We start from the raw sequence: 21,214 nt of genomic DNA on the forward strand, positions 1-21,214 counted from the left end.
CCTCATGAAATCCATTCCCCTGCTTTACTACCTGTCCTACTCCAAAAATCATTTTATTCATATCCAAATTTTTTTAATTCACACGCTAAGCCTTTGGAAAATTGATTAACCTCACATTTCTCAAACAGCTTTTCTGGTTTTGAAGACTGTTCAACCTTACTTCTCTCTTTCATGGCCTACATAGTACCCTATTTCAATACTTCCTTGTAGGTCATATTTAGCAGACGGCTCAGGGCTGCTCACCCACACTGCTCTTTCCCAGACTCTTTCCAGTAGGTCCATGTATATTTTGTAGTTTGGTGCCAGGATGGACATAATATTCTGCCAAAAGAGGATTACTGCACATGCCTCACTGGCTACAATCCTGATTTCATATTAGTTGTGTGATCTAGCTGAGACAATAACCTACGGCTCACTGTAACAGCCAAGTCAATTAAAAACATCTACCTGATCAGTGGTTCTCCAGCCTGTGTTTGTGTAATTTGTCCTGCAGCACAAGTGTAGAGGATGCTGCTGGGTTTAACGAAGAAGCACTGCATTTTCCCCCCCCCCTCCTCTAGTTTATGGAGATTTCTTGTAATTCTGTCCTTGTTCTCAGTGTGGTTACAGCACACAAGCAGAATACAGAGGTTCTTCATCCCAGCACTCACACTGTTAACTAAAATGCTGCACAGTAACTGATCTTTGATGCTCTTATGCAAACTCCCTGGATACATCCTTCCATGTTGACAAGGAAGCACTGATTCCTCAAGTCAATTTTCCCCAACAGTTTCAGCCCCCCACATGCAGCAGTTTCACCCAGGCCACATCTCCCTGTGTTGCAAGCAAGAACATGATGTCAGACAGTCAAGACAACACGTATGGTATTTTTACTACTGCTCCCTTACCAACAAAGCTTATTACCCCTGCAGAGGAAAAAAAAAAAAAGTTTAACTGATGTGACACATTATATTGTTGACAAGCCCATACCAAGTAATATAATTTTATCCTCGATGAGAAAATAATTAAATTACTTGGAAACAGTAGTTTTCCAGAAAATGAAGTTGACAGATTGCCTTGCTTCATCTTCCTCCCTTTCACAACATTTCATTTTATTGAAGACCTTTTTTTTTTACCTTTGTTTTACCAAGTCCTGTCCATACTCCAGCGTTCTTCAGAACATCTACAACACCGATTTCTCAGCAGTTATTACAGAGAAGTGGCAGGCAGGCCAACCTTAAAAATATTTACACGAGTAACATTTTATTGAAATAGGACTTACCAATTTTCTGATGAAAGATCTTGTCAAAGGTTAATTCACCCCTTTCCTCAAGGTATTTCTGCATAACACTGCGTATACTGAAAGAAAAAAAGAAAAAAGAAAAAAAAGTTACTTAAACTGCTTATTTTAAACCAGACCTTTAGAGACAAGGATTACTAAAATGAACAAACAGTGTGAAAGACTCATGTGGTAACTGCCTACCTATCGCATCAACTCACAGCACAACAGGCGTTCTGCTGCTCCATCTAAAGACCATGAGAGTCCAGAGGGCTACAGCCATTAACAGCCAGCAAGCCTGTCATCAAGTCACAAACACAGGTGGAGTCACCATCCCTGGCGGTATTTAAAAGACATGTAGATGGGGCGCTCAGGGACACGTTTTAGTCGTGGGCTTGGCAGTGCTGGCAGGATGACGTTATACTATCTATCTATCTATCTATCTACCTATATGTTTAAGTATATAATCTATACTTAAGTAATAAGGTTTGAGAATGCCACAACTGACCATAAACTGGAAAAAAAACCCATAACACCAGTGACTGCACACAGTTCCCTTTGCTGTATCCACTACAGGAGCAAGAGCACGAAAGGAGAGCTCCCAGCCTTTCCCCGCGTTTGCCCAGCTGGGGTTTTATCCCAGTTAGATATTCCTGGGTTGAATGGAAGGGTAGTATGGGGCGACTGCTGCTGCAGCACCAAACAGGGGGTCTTTCTCCTTAAAAACAGAGGCTGCAGGCAGAAGCACACAAGGAATACAGGTCACAGCACTTCCCATGGCACGTTCTGGTCATTGCTTCATTTCTTTACTCTCGCACCAGGTTTTAGTTTGCACAATGTAAAATAAATGTGCAAGTTGATCAACACTACATTGGGCTGTTAACACTGCAATTGCCACGTTCCATTTAGAAAGTGAGCCAACAGAAGCTCCATTAGGCCCCCAGCTTGGCTGCAGCGCACTTAACATCTACTTTGCCTAATTTATAATGTCACAATCACTCATTTAAAGCACATTAACAAAGATTTCCTTTATTTGTCAATGAAAGTAACCTCAATATTCATTTTAATATAATGCCTATAAAAATTTCATAAGGGCAACACTACAAGTACACAGATTTTTAAATCAATGTTGTACTGTGCCTTGGTAAAACAACTATATTCCTATAGTACTAAGTCAAAATTCCACTTTTCTGTTTCCAATTTTTAAATTGGTAATTTTCATATCTATTCTTTATTTTTATAAAAATGACCATAAATACCCTGTACGAAGTACCCATGCCTTAAACAAGACTGTTAAGTATCACTCATATTTCTGCAGAAGTAAGACTGAGCACCTAAATCCTTTTAAAATGTGAACTCTGAACTACTTTGTCAGGAAAAAACTGAGCAGGTAAGCTTCTGAAAAACCTCACACGTTAATAATCATCCCTTTCATCGTCTTTGAGGGAGGAAAGTATTTGTGCTCCTCCTCAAATGAGGACGTGAGACATGAAGTCTGAATACTTGACCAGAAAAAAAAAGGTCTGTAGTAAAAGCCAAGAAATTACCTCAAAGGCCCTAAACCCCCACCTATGAAATTATCCTGTTGATAGTTTTTATGTAGATCCCAAAGCCCCACATGGAACACAGATCTACGAACACCATGATACAAAGCGAGAACTGTGGAGGCGAGCCTTCACACCAAGTTAAACAAGAATTGGGAGGGCTAAACATTGTTAATCAGGTTGAGATTATAAATTATTCAGTGCAAACTTTTTAGTCTTTTTACTTGTTCATTAAAAACTAGGTCTACTCTCCGCACATTTTAACAACCTAAAGGAAATACTGATTTCAGACAAAGAGGAGGCACTATCTAGAGATCATGTTCTGTACTTGGGAAAAGCAAGGTAGTAAAATAAAATTTATCACTTAATCGGTAGAATTGCCGAATTGGGCTGCCTGTTCTATTGGTAGATATTTAAAAATACACATCCTAGCTTAACACTAGGTGTTCAAGGTGGTGACCATAAAACTTAATTCTTCTCCTGAACCCATAACAGGTTAGCACCTTGATGGCAAAACACCTCCAGCTGTACTGCTGCCATCCCGTCCTGGTGAGCAGGGGCTGGAAGAGCCACACAGCTCCCCCCGCTACCCTGGGCTGCGGAGCGGGGTGGGGGGCTGGCAGGACCGGGGTCCCCCCGCTGCCCTGGGCTGCGGAGCGGGGCCGGGGGGCTTGCAGGACCGGGGGGTGGCCGGAGGCAGGCAGCAGCCTTCAGCCCAAGTCTAGGGCTGGAGGCTTAGGAGAGCCCTGCAGCTCCACCCGCCCATGGGCTCCTTCCCTCTGCATCCCTCTTCTCCCAGCCAGAGCTTCCCCTTGTCTCTCCACGCTTACAGGAAGACCCACTTATAAATGAAGATGTTGTGCATCAACAGCAACCACAGCCTTGCCTCTCCTCAGCCTCCGGGCTGACCCGAGCCCATCGCAGCGCCTGCATGCAAAGCACTCTTCAGCAAAGTCCCATTCCCACTGACCGCTAGACCATTAGTAACATAATAAGCCTCTTTAATAATAATGACATCAAGAAAGCTTTCCTCTGCTCGAACAAGTGCACCGCAAGAAATTACATAAACATATCTTCGTCTAGACAATGGGAAAAGATAATGAAAAATTTAACGTATGACTGAAATGTCAAGGAAAACACTCTGATTGTGTAACGAATAAATCCCTCCAGCACTTCTCCTCCTCTCCCTCGATATGTAGTACTTCTGGTCTGATGGATAACATGTCAAAGGAACAAAACGTTTTTGCAGCTACAGAGTCTGAACAAATCCGTGAAATGATCACAGGCTACTGGACTCCACACTGCATTCCAGCTTCTGAACCCCCTTTAAAACCACTTCTCTCATCCATACGAATAAATAGGAAAAAATTACACGGAGCGAACTATGATTACCCAGTTACCTTCTAACTCTCCCACAGAAGTTAAAGGTAGAAACCCTACTGAGTTCAAAGGAAACAGAGCCCACATAGCTTTCAGAAGGATGGAAAATTTTTAAATGGAGCCTAGCACATTCCACAAACAGGAAGGAAGGTTCCCTCTCTGCTTTGGTATATTGAATCATTAGTTGCCTACACGTAAACAATCTGGGATTAAAAGCTGCATTTCACAGAAATGTAGCCATTTCTGAAAAGCTTTCCATATCCAAATATGCTTTCAGGGCAAACAATGCGCTAATGCGAGGAGTGGACTTTTTGCATAAGTTCATCTCAGTTCACAGCCTGATCTACCTTAATAGCAACACTCAAAATAAGCAGAAACAAAAGCTGTCTAAAAACAAAATCCATGGAGACTTCAGAAACAAAACATATCTGACTGTAATACTTTTTGTCCATATATTTTTTATTTCAGAGAAGAAAATAGCAAACAACAAAAATTACAGAAACACACAGTTTGCAGTCCGCATATCACAAGTCAACTGAAATTACAGGGCAAGTACATTTTAGGGGAACAGTCAGGCTTAAAATTTTGTGAGAAATGTAACTTGGACTCCAGATACCTCTTTGCTGGTTTAACCGGGACCAAATTTAAGGGGGTACCTGGGAGCACGGTGCAGCCGTTTGCCCTGATCAAGCAGGTAAGCGAACTGCACCAGCCCCAGGGCCAGGCACGCAGCAGCACCCGTGCCAAGGTCAGTCAGAGAGAACTAACATTGCAGTGGCACAGTAAAGAAGTTCTGGAAGAGTTCTGGGGTTTTTTTATCGCAAATAAAAGAAGCATCTCGATCCCTGGCAATGCAAATGGTACCCACGTAGCGCTTCATGCTGATGCCGAGGGGTGTGGGCAGCCGGGTGCTGCAGCACGGCCGTGGGCGCTCAGCAGGCTCATCTCTTGCATCCCAATGGGAGACACTGCCCTTAAAGAAAGAGCTGAACAAAAACACCAGGCTTGCAAAGCAGCTCAGAGCACGCTGCCTGCCCAGAAGCAGGCAGAAAGATGACTATCTGCATTGTCATCAAACTATAAACTTTGTGAACAGCACAGGTCGCCCTAACCTGGCCAGTGCCTCCACCTCCCCAGCAAAGGGGTTTATTACAAGCGTGAGCTGAAGAATCTGTTAAAAGGTGCTTTAAGATGCATCTTGAAGCTCTAGTTACTATAGCCAGCATCCTGGCCTTTCAGAGCTTATCAAAGAAACGCACTAAAAAGCAACCTTCAAGGTTAAAACACTTTCTGTAATTAAAAAGGTCTCACTGTCTACAAGCATGCATGGAGGCATGCAGCCTGACAGGACGCAGACAACAGTCACGGTGCCAAGGTCGGTGCAGGCAGAAAATGTCTATTTGAAAACACATCTTCTGAAAAACTAAGGAGAAAACACATTATGTCCTTTTAACACAGGAAAGGACATGTGTACAGCAAGAGCACCACTCATCCGCAATCCTCTCTCTCGGGCGAGCCACACCAGGAGCAGCAAACCAGGAGGTCCCTTAGGGAGGGAGCCCACCCCAGAGCCAGGATCTGTCCTTGGCTGCAGCCAGAACCACGCGCAGTGCTGGCAGCAATCATTCCTCCTGCTGTTCCCTCCACTACAAGAGATCAGTAATACTCTGCGAGTCCCAAGATAAGCATACCTATCAGAAAAAAACAAAACTTCCACTGGGTGTATGACTGCATCTGCAACCGCACAGCCTGCAGGATGGCCACCGGCGCACCAGGCAGCCAGGAGCACGACCACAACGGATGTATGCAGAAACTAGAAGTTAAGGAGGACAGTAAAATAAAGAGCATTCATTTTGACATTTCCTAAAACTTCTGCTATTAGTTTCAAAGATGCATGGATTTTGTCCCTACAGGTTTGTTATACTAAATTATGCAGGAGGTCTTTTGAAAGCATCTCGCAATTAGGAAATAGAAAGGGTAAAGAAAGATGCGATGGTATGTATACATATACATACTCTTACTGTATGAAGCTGCTTGCTATTGGCCTTCTTACTATGGCATCTTAAAGGAGTTTTTAATTATTTATCATAAAAGCATATTAATTTTTCTTATAAATCAGTAAGAATTCAGATTTGTGGTATATTATCTATTGTACAGATGCACACATGCACACCACAGCTAGAAAAAAAAAATTATTTGCCTTACTGCAAGCATTAAAGAAACTTACCTACATTAAGAATGCACAGTTACACTCACTAATATATTCACCTATAAGCTGAAACAGAAAAAGGAGAACAGAAAAACAAAACAAGAATGAAACGGCAGCTTTACAGAGACTGGCCTGAGGAGAACAGAGTTCAGTATTTAACCCTATCAACATTTCCTGTACCATATCAGACAAGTCATAAACTTTATCTGCCTCAGATCCCCAGTCTGTAAAATAAAGCTGTTATTTCTTTTTTTTTTCTCCTTTTGTCATCAGGGCAGGTATCGCCCCCCTGCCATGCATGTATCCAGCACCCAGCACACTAAGCTCCTGATGGCACACCCAAACACTACTCAAATTATAATCACTTTTCCAAGAAAATGCCAGATACTCAGCAACTAGATTACCACTGCCTTTGCCAACCTTTTGCACTACCCCCACCACCTTCCTGCCCTCCACACTGCGAGCATCCCACTTCTGCACCCGCCAGCACCTTCTGCTTTCACCTCTTCCTTCTTGTTATCACTCCCTATTTCCCATTTTCACATCTCTCATCCTGTTCTCACCTGGCTTTCCACACCATATTTATCACGTCCTCTCATTCCTTTCGATCTTCAGCTTTCGTCTTTACCTCCTTCTTTGCCTTCTCACTCTGCACAAATGCACCAGCACGCACACACAGGGAAGTCTCACAAAGCCAACAAAGACCTGAGCTTGCCACAGTCAGAAAATAACCAAGCCCACTTAGACCCAATTTCCAATGAGAACAAAATTTGAAAGTATGAAGGATAATACTGCCAATGCATCATTAGTAATACAGCTTTGCCTTTAAAGTATTTTACTGAGGTTTTGCAGAGTAGGAAAGAAAACAAGTCACATAACAAAACGACAGGGAGAAGGAAAGAAACATCTCAAAATAAAGAGTAAACCTCTGTGACTGATTACTAATGATGATATTATTTTCTTGTAGTACATTCACCACTGGCATGAAGTACCTCTCCAACTGAACAGAAAACTCCCCTTGAACGAGATCATAAACTGCAAGGAGTCACTGGATCACAGTCCCTGGATCAGCTTCATGATACACTTTGGGGGCGAAAGTGAAGCGCAGACACCTGATGCAACCCATCAAAAAGAATTAGCTTCCCTCCTACATAAGAGGTAAAAAAAATAGTGAACATACCATAAACCATGCAACCCAGTTCCCTTTGCTTTCTCTCAAACTCATACCCAGTTCAAAGTTCAGCGGAAGTTAATGCTTCTCTAAATTATTTTGTTCTCAGATGCTGGAAAATACGCATTGCAAGTTTTGTTCGAACAATTAATGGGGAAAAGTAAATTCCCAGCATATAAAGCCAGAAAGGATCATTAGATAAATATATCAGATTAGATGGTCTACTACTTGTAAAATTCTGCATTTGAAGAGGAAACAAATCATCAGAAGACTGTGAAAAAACATTTTTGGACAAGAATGAAGTGACATTGAGAAAAAAATATGTTCCTTTTATTCTTTTACTTTTTAGCATCCTGTAATATTACTAAAATACCCCTGATGGCAACACAATATCCAACCGACTTCATTATGTAACAGAGATATAAAAGTGATCATTGGTGCTACATTAATTAGCACACATGCTTGTTCTACTCATAGTCTCACCAGCTGACAAATAAAGCAGCGATGAGCGACACCAAACTTTCATTTCTCTCCCAGCACATCCGTGTGCATGCCTGCACAGCAACGGACAGCGCATGCAGAACACATCTCAGTTACTCTTGCACCAATGTTACACAGGACAAGAACAGGGCTCTGCCATTTTCTGCCCCAAGTTCACCCATTTCTACCCCATTTTCTGCCTTTGCGCACCCTCTAAAGTTTATGCTAAGCCCACTGCCAAGTCACTTCATTGCAGTGAACTAACGCCCTTATAATTGTCAAGGATGATTAATAGCATATTCCACCCAAGAACCGTATTTGCGATGGGAAGGATTAAAGCTCAGCAACACTTTCCCACTTCCCCACAAGCCTCCTCCGGTGCGGATGAGACGAAGCAGCTTCACTTATGCAAATTATATTAATGGAGAAAGTTTACAACAAGGGTGCCAAAAGCAACAGCTATGTAGCTACGATTTCAAAATACGCAGTATCCTCATGTTCCTTCAGGATCATTTGCATTATCATTGCTGAAATCTGAAACTAACATAAAAGCTTCTAAGTACATGAATTTTTCTGGAATAATTACACTGAACTGCAATGTCAAGGACTTGCCCTTCCACCAGAATGCTGCTATTGAGAAAGTAAAACAAGGAGAAATCTGAGCAAAACCACATCTCCTCGCTCCTACTGCAATTATAGTAATTCGCCAATCATCTTTTTTTTAAAAAAAAAACAACAAAAAACCAAATACAAAATCACTGGAGATGTGCCAATTTTTTCTAATCTTTCCATAGCTGTGAAATGTTTAGAACCTTCTCTGAAAGCAGCATGCAAGTATAAACATTAACTGAGCTACCAAGAACTACAGCCAACGTTGACCAAACACATTACATTTGCCTGTAATTTATTTATTCATTTATAGTCTCAGGATGCAATTTTACAGAGACTTCAATGTTTATTTGCACTACCCAAATCCATCACAAAGCTGCTAAAATTGGAGCAAAGATCCTGCCCCAAAGGCCTTTGAACTGAAAGCACGACAGGGTCAACAAGCACAATTGAAAGCAATGGCAGAATGGCACACAGCCGTCACAGCCAAAACTTTTTTTTTTCTTTATAAAAGTGCACCTAAAAGGTTCAACAATGCAAGACCAATCAAAAGTGAAAACTATTAAGAAACATTTGGCCTAAGAATCGGATCTTCTCAGAACTCTTTTAAACAACAAATTAAAAATATAGAAAATTCCCCTTAGTTTTTTCTCCCCCAGAGCAAACAATCCCCTCTGAACAAGCAAGCATTCCTCCAGAGCCTCGCATCCCAAACACTTCAGCAGCAGTTCTCCTACAGCAAAACAACAAAAAAAAAAGAAGTGTAAAACTGCCTTCATTGAATTTTTTTCCCCTTCTTGTTACATGTCTTAATCTAGCAGTTATTTTAAGGTCCCAGAAGCAAGGGAGATGTGAACAAAGTAACTGTAATCATTAGAGCAATCTGGAAAGAAGATTGGGAAAATCGGTGGGGTGTGGGGTAGTAAAAATAATTTAAGTGGAGGACGATGCACAAAGCTACAGAATTGCTCAAATGTGAAAATGGGCAGAATGGGATGGGGAAGCCATAGGGCAGCCAGGCCAGTGACTTAGGAAAAACAGCAAATTATGAGAAAGCTCTGAAGGGAAAGTCACCCCAGAGGCACCACCTCGGCTACCCTTACTGCCCACCGAGGGCTGAGAATCAAAGCCAGGACAGCCCAAACTCCGAGGCGTAGCCAGCAAACTGCAGCCGCCTGAACCAAAGTCCTTCCCAACCAGTTCTGCTCATGGCACAGCCAGGCTTATTTTACCAGATAATTATGGGCTCAGGAGTAAAACCCCTACCCACGTTTTACCTTCTTTTCAAAGTTCAGTTTAACCAAACCTTGTACTTCACGGAGCTTGCTTTCCCTTCTGAAATCAAGACAGAAATTGAACAAACAGAATAGCAGCCAAGCAGCATCCGCAGGGCCGTCACGTCAAGGCTGCGTTCTGTGCCCAGCCCCTCGGGAGAAAGCTGCCTGCCTCTAAGGTTTGAGGCATTGAGTATTTTATTGGATAACCCTCCGCTTTTTAATTTTCTGGGAAGACATGGAAGCTACCAGGAGCTCTTTCCTCACCTGCACCTTAAGCCGAGGGAGCAACTCCTCGTGGGTAACAGCAGCCATCCGCTCCGGCTCCATACAGAGCTTCTGCAACGTGCATCCCCGCGGAGCCCCCCGCGCTGCAGCAAGGTCGGAGTGCAGCCAGTGCCTGGCTGGTGCGGCGTGTTGCAAACACGCAGCATCAGCCAGACTGAATTTCTGTTGGCATTTAATGAAGGCTTTGATCTGCACAGCTCTATCAGATCCTGAGAAATCTGCCCTTTCCCCAGTTCCTTTCTCAACAGGACATGACACATGCTGACGGGACAGATTCCTGGCACACTGGAAGGAGACTGAGGGGTTCTATATGGAAGCGGTTTCTTCTAACACTATCTGAATTTTTTATTTATTTATGGAAGGCATATTTATATAGGTGTTTATTCAGTATTGGAATGATTTCCTTGGAGAAACTAGTAAGTATGGGGTGAAGCTCTTTCTGTGGAAAACAGCTGCATTTTCTAAATCTAGAAACTGCTGCTTTTACACCAATTTAGTTCAATTAAGTTATGTTATTTGGTTTATGCACCTGGACCTGACGGCTCCTGATAGGCTTCTTTCTAATTGTATTAACTATCAAAAGAGGAAAGAAAAGCTATTATTGATATGAAGATTAGACCAGGACATTCCACATGATTTCACCAGAACAGAAACTAAGAGCTGCATACACTCATTTCCTGATGTTACAGTCCCAGCATTTTGCTGAAAACATTTCACATGGGAAGGTCCAGGCACTGAAAAGCCACCACACCTATAAAAGGAGTAACAGCTATAAATTTTATTAATTTTACCAAAAAGGCCAATATGCTTGCACCTATCTCCCACCACAAACACCCATCGGCTCCGTGTGCCGAACCCTCACCAGCCAGTGCACCCAGCCCTGGCAGCTGCTCTGAGCAGGTGCCAGCAGCACCCGCAGCCCATCCACACCGGGCACCCGCTCCGCATGGGATCACGCAGATGCATTACACCTATAATGCAACATCACATTACAGAAGCTTTCCCCCAAAAACACCCTTAGAAATATCCCTCTGTTTTTAGCATAGAAACAGAAGGCTGCACACTGCTGTTTTCCTAGATCACCCTCATTTACCTTTTTTCTTAATTAAGGTAATGACACCCAAGGGAAGGTCTATGCTTCAAAACATAAGCTTCAGTCTTACAGCATCCCCACAGGAGAATTAATTGGAACATCGCTCTTAAGGCCAGATCTCTCCTGTGCCCAGAGATGTTCCAAGTACTGTACGCTGAGGAGCTGAGACAGCTCCACAGCTCAGCTGAAGCTCAGAAAATCTTACTTCAGCTCCTGCATCTGCCAGATGTCCTTATGTGTGAGCACAGGAAATAGGTACATCACTTATTTTCTAAATGGCTTACCTTCCAATCTGTACAATACAGAAAACAGCAGTGCCCTCCTTCCAGACTCTCATTTCTTGTCTATTAAAGCTGCAAAAGCTTTGCAACAGGCCCTTTATCTTCCCATGCTCTTCTTTATCAGCCTGTCTTTTATTAAGGCATCAGAAACTGCAGTTACAACAAGTAACAACTGGAATTCCCAAGTGAGAGAACTGGTGTGGAGAGCAGCATCCGCAGCAAGCAGGAGTCCTCCTATACTGACAGTCCATATCCATCCCTAAAGCACGCATTTTTCCTAAGGAAGTGCCATAGTACAAAGCTCACTTGAGATAAAACGTACGTACACTTTGTTAGCAGCCCTACATTTCTGTACGTACACTCATCTATTTTGAGAAAAACATTTTTTACTACCTCTTCAACCACACGCTTCTACTGACAGCAAAGTTAGGAGGCTGAGTTTCTAAACAACATTTAACTATTCTGTCATCTATACCCACCCTGAGCAGGACTAAGCTATTCCACAATAAAACACAAATGTTCCTCCTTCCATGCAATGCTAGTTCAGACAAAAAACAAGTTTCTTCCCCCTCCTCAAACAGTTACCGTATGAATATTCAAGAATGCCTTTTCCCCCAAGCAACATTAAGATTTAAGATAACCTTCAGTCTACATACTTCATCGTTCCTGAACATGTAAAATAACTTTTGAAACATATATATTCTTGACCATAATCGCCAATAACAATTTCACACTTTAAGTAAGGCAATAAAAAACCAGAGGGATAGTCTAGGACACAAGACAAGCATGATGGGCAATGTGCTCACACTGCTCCCTGGACACCCTTCTGAGCAGCAGAGCAGCACTAGTGCTTGGGCAAAAGGCATGCTCAAGTGTCTCAAAAGCACTCTCGTGGGGATTTTTAACACTTGAAAGCTCTGCTGTCTCACTGAAATGAGAAGACATTCAGCACCTCAGAAATACTAGCTGCCCCTACTAGATGGCAACGGGAAGTACAGTAACATGGAATGCATCTGCTCAAACAGCCTTCTACCTGCATCAAGAAAGTGCCCAGTGAACTATGAGAAGCTCTGTTTAACAGGGACACTCTGACCTTGCAAAGTACAAATCCATACTGCCTGCCTCCAAAACACACCTACTTCAGGTTCACCTATAGCACTTAGCCTAGCTCTCAGAGTATCTGCCTGGTGTACATCACACATTTGGCCATCTTTAGCTCTCACCAAGTTTTACCTCCTTTATTTTTCCTTAAATGTCCAAGTCAAAATTGTGAGATATAATATAGCTGCAAAATAATGCATTAGATCATAAACCCATTTCATTTAGAATCCTTTTGCCTTCTGTAGTTTCACAAATTACCCGTCGATGAAACCATTTTGCACAATTTTTGAGTGTCCTGCATGTTGGTTTTAATTTCTTACTCCAAATTTTTCATTTCAGTTTTTAGTAAGTCCTGGAAATGGTATAAAAATACCAAGAAACAATCCTGCTTGACACTAAAAAAAAAGTAAATGTCAAACAAAAAGCTAAACTGTTCCGCAATTTTAGACAGCCAAGCTTAAGAAGTTCTACTAAAATAATTCAGTCATTATTGCTACAAGCAGATGGAACAAGCTTCAACGACGTACCATCACCTTCAAGAGCTAAAGTTCCCATTACATAAATTCATCTGAATTAACCAGTAGATCCTTCACCCTCCATACCACCTCTGATTTAATTGTGCGTTCACCAGCACCATTTCTGTGCAAAGCCCAGTAAATGCATAAGCCTTTGCAAAATCCGCATCTACTTTTTTTCTGAAACCAGGAAAACAGTACTTTTGAAGATTTCTACCATCTGCATTCAGATAGCAAGGAAGAAGTGTAATATAGCACAAGGCTTCCTGAGGCCACTATGTTCTCTAAAGAACCTGCATATAAAGTAGGGGAGGTTGGTGTTAACATCACTGATGAGACCCTGTCAGACCCTGCTATGCTGTGACGCAGACCACCACCACAAAAAGGCGTTCCAGGTCCCAGGCTTGCCATCGGAGACAAGCAAATGCAAACAGATAGAGGGAGACAGACAGGACACAGCATCCGTAAACACGACAAACACTGCACCAACACATCCAGCACTGGCAGATTAATCACAGTCAAACCTCATAAGCTTCATAGGAAGAGTGTTTTAATGAGGGATTCAGGGGAGTTTTGTACACCTGATGGCAACAAACAGCACAGACCGAAGCAGGCAGTGCCTCTTGACTCACGCAGGGGAACGACGGAAGCTGGCAGCACTCTCCAGCTGCAGCAGCTTACCATACCATGACACTGAGCAAGAGATGTTCAGTGAGTTGAGTGCCACCTGCAGAAGCCCAAAACTGAATGGTGTGCTTGAAGCAGCAGAGACAAAGAAGAACTCAGAAGGATGCAAAAGGGATGACATGAGCGTAATAGCAGCAAAGACGAAAATTACACAAACAATCATCAGGAAAATTTTCCTAGAGACAGCACGCTAAATGAATAAGCGCAACAAGAAAGCATTAAAACAAAGCCAGAGAAAATACCGTCAAAGTAACCAAGCCTGACAGCAGAGAGATAGAGGAGTTTTAGCCTGTAACTTAAGAGTTGTTACGTAAGTTTCAAGAGGTGCAAGACCAGGCTGAAGGACACATCGAAGAAAAAAAGCAAAATTCAGAGGAAGAGTATAGCAACGCCAAGAGAACAAAATTGAAAAAACGGCAGCAATAGAGGATAGAGTAATGATGTCTAGCTCCTAGTGGGAGATGTCACTTGGGTTTCAACAATATTCAGCACTGTAACAGAAAGAAAGCAAATCATAAATAGCTCAGGACAGAACTGGAAAAGAAAAGGCAACCTCTGTGCATCCAATGAACATCAATTAAGAGTTTCAAACAAGCTAGCTTGAATACCAGGCAAGAAAGCAAAAAGCTAAACTGCCCCGGCAAGAAGCAACTGGGGCACCAGTTCGCCAGTCTCACCTCTAAAGGTAAAGTGAAGATGGGATGATAACCAGGAACAATGTCATGTTAAAAGTGTGATTTTTAAGAAAGAACTGGCTGCAACATGTTTCTTTTTTTTCCCCCAGAGGGGCAGGATTCAGAGGAATATAGGAGACCAAAGAAAAAGGTTGGGAGAAAAAATAAGAATTAATTCGAAAGAGAGGTAATTACCAAAAGCAGGTTAGAAAAGGAGAGATGAGATGAGAAACATCTACAACCACAGCCAGAGAAGTCTGGACAGATGCATGCTATGTTTTGTTACCATGCCCTTGGTATTTGTACACCGAAACCACCCCAAGCTTACGTGATGTTTATAGTAAGGAAGCTTTAATGTTAACTTTCCTGGCGAGGACGGCCGCAGCCAGCGTGAGGACAGCAGTGCTGTACACGAGCCTTCTGCAAGCCCTGCGCCCTCTTTGATTCCAGTTACCTGATCTCTTGGACTATTTTCTCAACTTCACATTATGTAAATCCTTTACTCAAAACAGAAGCAGCTGCTGGCAAAAGGAAAAGCTCTGTTACATAGTGTTCTTCCACTCCTGTTGACTAAAATAAGGAATATCTAAAATTTACAGGGGAAAGTGAAAAACTTCAGAAGTCTGCTGAATAGCCTAAAAAATTGAGTGCAGTTGACATACTCCTTTCCCCCCAAACTTAAAATATTTGACAGAATATTTTGACAAATATTTGACAAAATAGCTGCAGAATAAGGTTTCATATTTACTCACATTTCAACACGTATGTCTTCTTTCCCATTTTAGGTCCTACTTCTGCAGGACATTCTGCCTTTGACAGCCCTTCCGTCCACCCATGCAAATCCACCCGCAAAACAGGCTTTTAAGAAACAATGTAAAACCAAAAGATATTGCAGCTTTCCCAGTTCTTGGCAAGGCTCTTAGGAACGAGAAGAGGAAACACAGAAGGGAAGGAAAAGCAGATGACAGAGGATGGAAAAAGGGGTTGTTTTGTTTTGGTGTTTTAAAAAAACAAAACACACACTAAGCCTCTTCCTTAGGCACTCTTGTCTCATTAGCGTTTTCTGTCCTCTTTCTTCCCAAACTGTGATATTTAACGATTTCAGTACAAAAACAGTCTGAGGGTACTTCATGTAAACTCAGCAATGATCAGCCGCACGGCCAATAAACTCTTCACCCTCATAGTTTATTTGCTGCTAAGCCTTGGCCTGCAGCCTTGGAATTTATTCTGCCTGCACTACAGCTATTTCCTTGTAAACAGGAAGCCCCCTCAAATTTGCATTACAGTAAACTCATTTACTTCATTTAGTGTCAGTCTTATCTCAGAAAGATAAAGCAGCCAGGACAGGTGTACCAGGCTCCAGCAGAGACAAATTGCAATAGGGGGGTAAAACCTTTGCAATATTTCTTGAGGAGATAACATCAGAAGCAAAAGGATGCTGTTGCTGGGCTGTGGTTGCCCGCCAGAGATAAACTGAACGCATTCCTGCGAGAAGAGTGCTGCAATAAGGCAGAGACATTTATATCCAAGCGTGGATGTGATATTCCAGTGACCTTCCTGCTGTCTGTCCCAGTGACAGCCAGGAGCCCAGTGCAATGACGGCTGCTCACAGCCCAGCGTTACAAAGCTATGCTCACGCTGCTCCGAGGAACTGCTCTCACACACAGAAATAATAAAAAATCGTGGAAAAACTGTTTTGATTTCAAACCCGTGTAAGAGAGGACTTTGTGTTGGTTTTGGGTTTTTTTACTGTTACTATATCAACCTGCATTTAACCAGCCGATTTATATAATTTGAAATGAATCACTTTGCCAGTGATACAGAATATTTAAGCATACTCAACACACCATGTCTTTTTTAATGAGAGGTATCAAAAAAAAAAAAAAAAACAAACCCAACCAGAAACCAGTATCAAGACATCTGACACCAGAATAACGGTCACAATTTCCTACTGTATGAGGAAATCCCTGGTTTCAGTTAGAAGCTGAGAAGTTCAGTCATTTCAAGCAATCTAGAGCCGTTTGTGGTCCCAGGCTTAGGTAAGTCTCTGTTCTCATTTATGTCCATGTTTCCTCTCGTTCATCTGCTGAGCTTTCTTACATGTCCCCTGTCCCACGGCACCCTGGCACTGTGTACAGCTGCAAACGGTTCCCTTGCTTAAGGCTTCTCACCTTCTTCAGAGCATGACAGTCCGGGGAAGGGGGAATGGCAAACAATCTTTTTCCTTTAATATTTCATGTAATCTGCAAACAGGTTCTTCCACATGCAGCTCTAGAAGCAAGGCATTTCAGCCACCTAACCCTTCACCTTTCCCCCTACTCTGCAAAACTTCCTCTTGCGCGCAGCTGCTGTCTCCTGCCCCGCGGAGCCGAACGTGGGTAAGCCATCCCTCCGAGCTCAAGGAAACTACCAAACATCAAAAACACGCAGATCCTGGAGCAGGAGAGCAGTACAGCGTGGGTTCCTCAGGCCTTGTGCTGTGCTACAAGGTTTGCCCCACACCTTGCTCAAGGGGATGTTGATCTGGGCAGCAGTTTTTGAGCCTCCCCACAAGCACCAACAGTGCTGTTATTTCTCACAGCATCGGAAGGACTCCTCCCTGGACACCCTCCACATCCCCACAGGGGCCATGTCCCCACTGCAAACAAGGAGCACATCACTAAGCACAGTAACAGACAACACCAAAGCACGGGTAAATACAAAGCCAGCAGCGCTGGCAGTAAAGCATACCATACCTCAGGTTAACAGTGTGGGCTAAATTTTCTGGATATTATTTTTATAAGCATGTACACATACCAGGAGAAAAATGGGCACCTTCGTCTGCCCAGCAAGCCATCCTCAATCGGCCCTTAAGAATGACTGCCAAACTTCTTTTTCTGAGGCTTCACTGCCTCTGCATGGGGGATTAACCCAGGCTGGGCACCCCTGTGCCCCTCACCCTCCCCTGCTCTGCAGCCTCCCCGCGCTGCCCTGGATTCAAGCATAAAGGCAAAAAGCAAGGGAACAAGTGAGAAGAGGGCTCTGGTGCTCCGTCGTTCATGGCAGGCAGCGAAGCTAGGCCACCAGCAGGCTTGCAAACTGCCTACACATTTTTGCAGTAAATTTCGGTTTAGATTTTTTCTGTTGCAGTACTTGGTCTGCTGTCTAAGTCTTCGTTTTAAATTATATATATACACACAGAGCCAGGAAAGAGAAATAGCTCAACATAAAAAAAAAAAAAAAAGGGAAATCTTGCTTTTAATTTCAGCAATAAATCAGAAACCGATGCTCAGGTGATTTTATGAAAGCGTGCAGACCCAGGCACCGTCGTTCAGAAGAAAAGCTGCTTTTGCCACCGACCCCCAAGGAAACGACCCGAGCCGTGCCGAGGCAGCCGCCCGGCGAGCCCCGCGGTGGCCGCCGCCGATGGAGCCGGGCCGAGCGCCCCGCGGCCCCGGCCCCGGTCCGCGCCGCCGAAAGCCCTGCGGGAACGAGCCCGCTTGGGTCACTTCGCTCACAGCCCGAGGGACTCCTCACCCACCAAACGCAGCGTCCAGTTTAGGGCCAAATAAACAGCCCAGCCGTGGGGCGGGTGGATTTTTTCTTGGGTTTTTTGGTGGGTTTTTCTTTTCCTCCGGGAGAAGCCGAGCTTCTCCACACCCTTCCCAGCCCAGAAACACCGGCAGAAGTTGCTCCGGAGAACGGCAGGCAGCCCGGCGGCCGCGGAGGCCGCGGGGTGCCCGGCAGCGCGGGAGGGCCGCCCGCCGCCAGACCGTTATGTCCCGCGCCCCGCGGGGCCGGCGCGGAGCGGGGGCCGAGGGAGCGGGGAGGCCGCCGGGGCCGGGCGGAGGGGCTGCCGTGCCCCGCGGGCGGTACCTGGGCTCGGGCAGGGTGATCTTCTTGCTGGCCCTGGCTGCCGGGGTGCTCTTGCTCTTCTCCATCGCCATCAGGTAGCTGACATCGGCCAGCACCGCCTCCAGGTCCGCCATGTTCCCGCTCCCGCCGCCGGGCTGCAGATGGAGGCTCCGCCGGGGCAGCCGCCCCCGAGGCGGGGATGGCGGGGGGGGGTTGCTGGCGGCGGGCGGGCGAGGCGGGCGGCGGGTCCCCCTCCGCCGGTGCCGCCGAGCGCCTCCCGGCTGCGCCTGTGCGTGTGGGTGAGCGCGGGGCGGGCGGGGGGGGGGGGGACAGGCCGCCTCCCCGCCCTCCACGCCCGGGGCTCACCGCCGGCCCTGCGCGCCCTCAGCCCGCGGCCGCCGCGGCGGGCGGCCGGGAAACCCCCCCGGGCCCGCCTCCCGTGCGCCGCCCCCGCCGGGCCGGCCCGCAGCTCCCCCGCCCGCCGGGCCCACGGCGGCGGCCCCCGCCGGCGGGTCCGAGCGCGGCCACGGGCGGCCCGGGGAGCCGAGGTGAGGCGGGGGCGGCCCCGAGGGGCTTCCGCGGGGAGCCCGGCGGCCGGGGCGGGGCGGGGGGGCAGCCAGCAGAGCCCCCGGCACCGCCAGCTCCGGGTCGTAAACAGCCGCGGCAGGGGGTCCGCCGTGTCTGTCGCCTTCAGCCCCGGCTGGGGGTGCAGGTGCCCCCGGGATGCGCAGGCACCTCACAACGTGGGCCCCGAAGCCGGCCTGGGCTTGGTGCCCCCAAAGGTTTTTCTTCCAACCTAAATAATTCTGTACATCCACGGGGCTGCCTGCCCACCTCAGCGCCGGCCCGGTGCGTCTCTTTGGAAATCTAATTTCCTCGTAGTTTATTGTAGCGCAATGTGCCTAAGGAGAACAGGACACACAATAAAATACATCTGCGTGAAACCCCGTTATTGCCCGTCAAAACTCGTCTGCTGGCAAATCACGGTGCAAAAGGCGGCTGGGAGCTGGAACCGAAGGGCTCGCTGCACCGGGGGGCTCTGGCACAGCTCCCCACTCGTATTCCTGGGTAAAAATATAGTAGTAGCTCTGCTGCAGCCAAGCAGATATGCAGATTTCAACTTCTTTTCTGAATTTCATCAAATATGTCATAAATAATTGGCTCAATGAAAGGCTAAGTCAATGACAAGTCTGAAGTTGAAAACTCAGCTTGTTTTGAGCTCTTTTCAAGTGCCGCCACTCCTCCTTCCTACAGCTTTATGAAAGTTAATGATCTGATTAAAGCTAGGTGGAGCATACAGCTGTGAGGATTTCACCGTTGCAGCTCATTACAAACCATCCGAGAACCCGCTTTTTGTTGAAAATGTTAATTTAACCCACCCTTTTCCCCAGAACAGGTCCGTTGGGGAAGGTTTCTCCTCTGCCAGTGAAGTTCCTGATCACCACGGAGCAGCGCTGAGGCTTGGGGTGTTCGAGCAAGGAGCAAAGGAGGACATGGGGCACGTCCCTCTTGGAAGCTCAGGGTAAAGTTTCCCACCAGCCCTGCTTGAAGTTTTAACTGAGCCAAGCTATGAGATGGAAAGGGGTATTTTTTATTTTCATAAATCTGCCGGGATGGTAGGGAGCGCTGGGTCCAGCTTGTGGGCCATTGACATGGTTCCTGTGACGACTCAGGCTCAGTCTGGACCCAGGGCTCCCACTCTAAAGCTTATTTCAGCACCTCTGCCTGGGCTTTCCTTTTGCAGTGGCCGTGGTTGGAGAGACGTTACACCTGGATGCAGTGATTTGGGATGCTTTCCATGGCACCTCTCTCCCAGCCTGGCAGAGTAGTCTTGCTCAGTCCTCCGCACAAGAGCGGTCCTGTTGCTGTCTGTGAAGCCGTCCAGGTACATCCAGCCATGCGCTCTTATCAACACTTGCAGAATTATTGTCCGATGAGTTGTAAATACCAAAGTATACAAGATGCCCTGTGCTGTAGTGTGCTAATCTACCAACTAAGGCAAAAACCATGGTCTGCACCTCGTCTGTGGAATGATTTTACAGCTTTAAAATGTTTGAGTTCCGTTGAGAAAGGCTGGCATGGTTTAATGACAGGCCCAAAACTGTTTGGCTCCACGGTTATAAGGAATACTCTGATTTGCTTAACCAGGAATAAACATTTGTCACCCTTATTTGCTGCATCCTTAGCCTGGTTACATGACCAGACACGTGCATTTTGCTGGTTCTTCCAAGGGGACGGCTAAGACACAGCCTGGGCAGCCGCTCTGCCCCTCACCACTCCCAGATATTTCCATGGAGAGAACTGGTTTTCATTTCCTGAAGTGTGAATGTGCAGAAGAAGCAAGAGCACTGCAGGGAGGTTGTCAGTGCTGACCTGATAGTGTTGCTAAACACCACCATCACGATGCAACCACACCGAGAGGAGGAGAAAGCAAACAGAAACCCATTACTGCCTGCCTAGTGCTGCCTTGCCAACAAAGGCCCTTTTGTTATCTAAAATATTTGAGTTTTACAGGGATGATGATAGCAACAATGGTCACGAAAACACCGCTTAGGATTCATAATGCTCTCCTTTTAATTCCTGTTCCACATTTTCACCATTGTTATCTGAATATTGTTGTAATGTACTCTTCAAAGGCATTCTTGATGACAATTCCAAGAAAGTCATGTTTGGTGATGGCTAATACAGAAACCCAATTAAGAAACTTGTTCTTTTGTCTTTCCGTTGGTGCTAGATGGCGTGGCCACAGCAGCTGGAACCAAAACAGCAGTGGGTTATAAGGAAAGGTGTTCTCTTCACCATTTATTTGAAAAGCG

General features: G+C 45.4%; 1 protein-coding gene and 3 long non-coding RNA genes across 8 annotated transcripts in view; 2 read left to right on the forward strand and 2 right to left on the reverse strand.

Moving 5' to 3' along the window:
• Nucleotides 1-18,691, reverse strand: part of GRK3 (G protein-coupled receptor kinase 3) — a 76,498-nt gene extending 57,807 nt beyond the window's left edge. The window contains exons 1-2 of one of the 3 annotated variants that reach the window (XM_080403605.1): nt 18,420-18,688; nt 1,262-1,338 (exon numbers count right to left, since the gene is read on the reverse strand). In XM_080403605.1, coding sequence (XP_080259731.1) covers nt 1,262-1,338; nt 18,420-18,532 — 190 coding nt within the window. In that variant the 5' untranslated portion in view covers nt 18,533-18,688. Of the gene's footprint in view, nt 1-1,261; nt 1,339-7,383; nt 7,524-18,419 lie in introns of those variants that run through there. The other 2 variants (XM_080403606.1, XM_080403607.1) reach the window with 2 other exon arrangements.
• On the reverse strand, nt 4,621-7,374 carry LOC308070207. The gene is made up of 3 exons (XR_013930656.1): nt 6,955-7,374; nt 6,410-6,457; nt 4,621-5,995 (listed from the first exon to the last, which is right to left on the reverse strand). It is a non-coding gene; the product is annotated as an uncharacterized lncRNA (long non-coding RNA).
• Nucleotides 8,297-18,224, forward strand: LOC308070179. Its single transcript, XR_013930647.1, has 2 exons — nt 8,297-16,603; nt 16,818-18,224. It is a non-coding gene; the product is annotated as an uncharacterized lncRNA (long non-coding RNA).
• A 198-nt stretch (nt 18,692-18,889) lies between the features above and the next one.
• LOC308070185 lies at nt 18,890-20,568 on the forward strand. Of its 3 annotated transcripts, none has more exons than XR_013930649.1 (3): nt 18,890-19,466; nt 19,790-19,920; nt 20,143-20,568. It is a non-coding gene; the product is annotated as an uncharacterized lncRNA (long non-coding RNA). The 3 variants fall into 3 exon arrangements; XR_013930650.1 differs by having other exon boundaries at nt 19,795-19,920; XR_013930651.1 differs by having other exon boundaries at nt 18,890-19,384; nt 19,795-19,920.
• Nucleotides 20,569-21,214: the final 646 nt, after the last annotated feature.

This window comes from Falco punctatus (assembly GCF_963210335.1).
Source record: "Falco punctatus genome assembly, chromosome: 1".
Taxonomy (NCBI): domain Eukaryota; kingdom Metazoa; phylum Chordata; class Aves; order Falconiformes; family Falconidae; genus Falco; species Falco punctatus.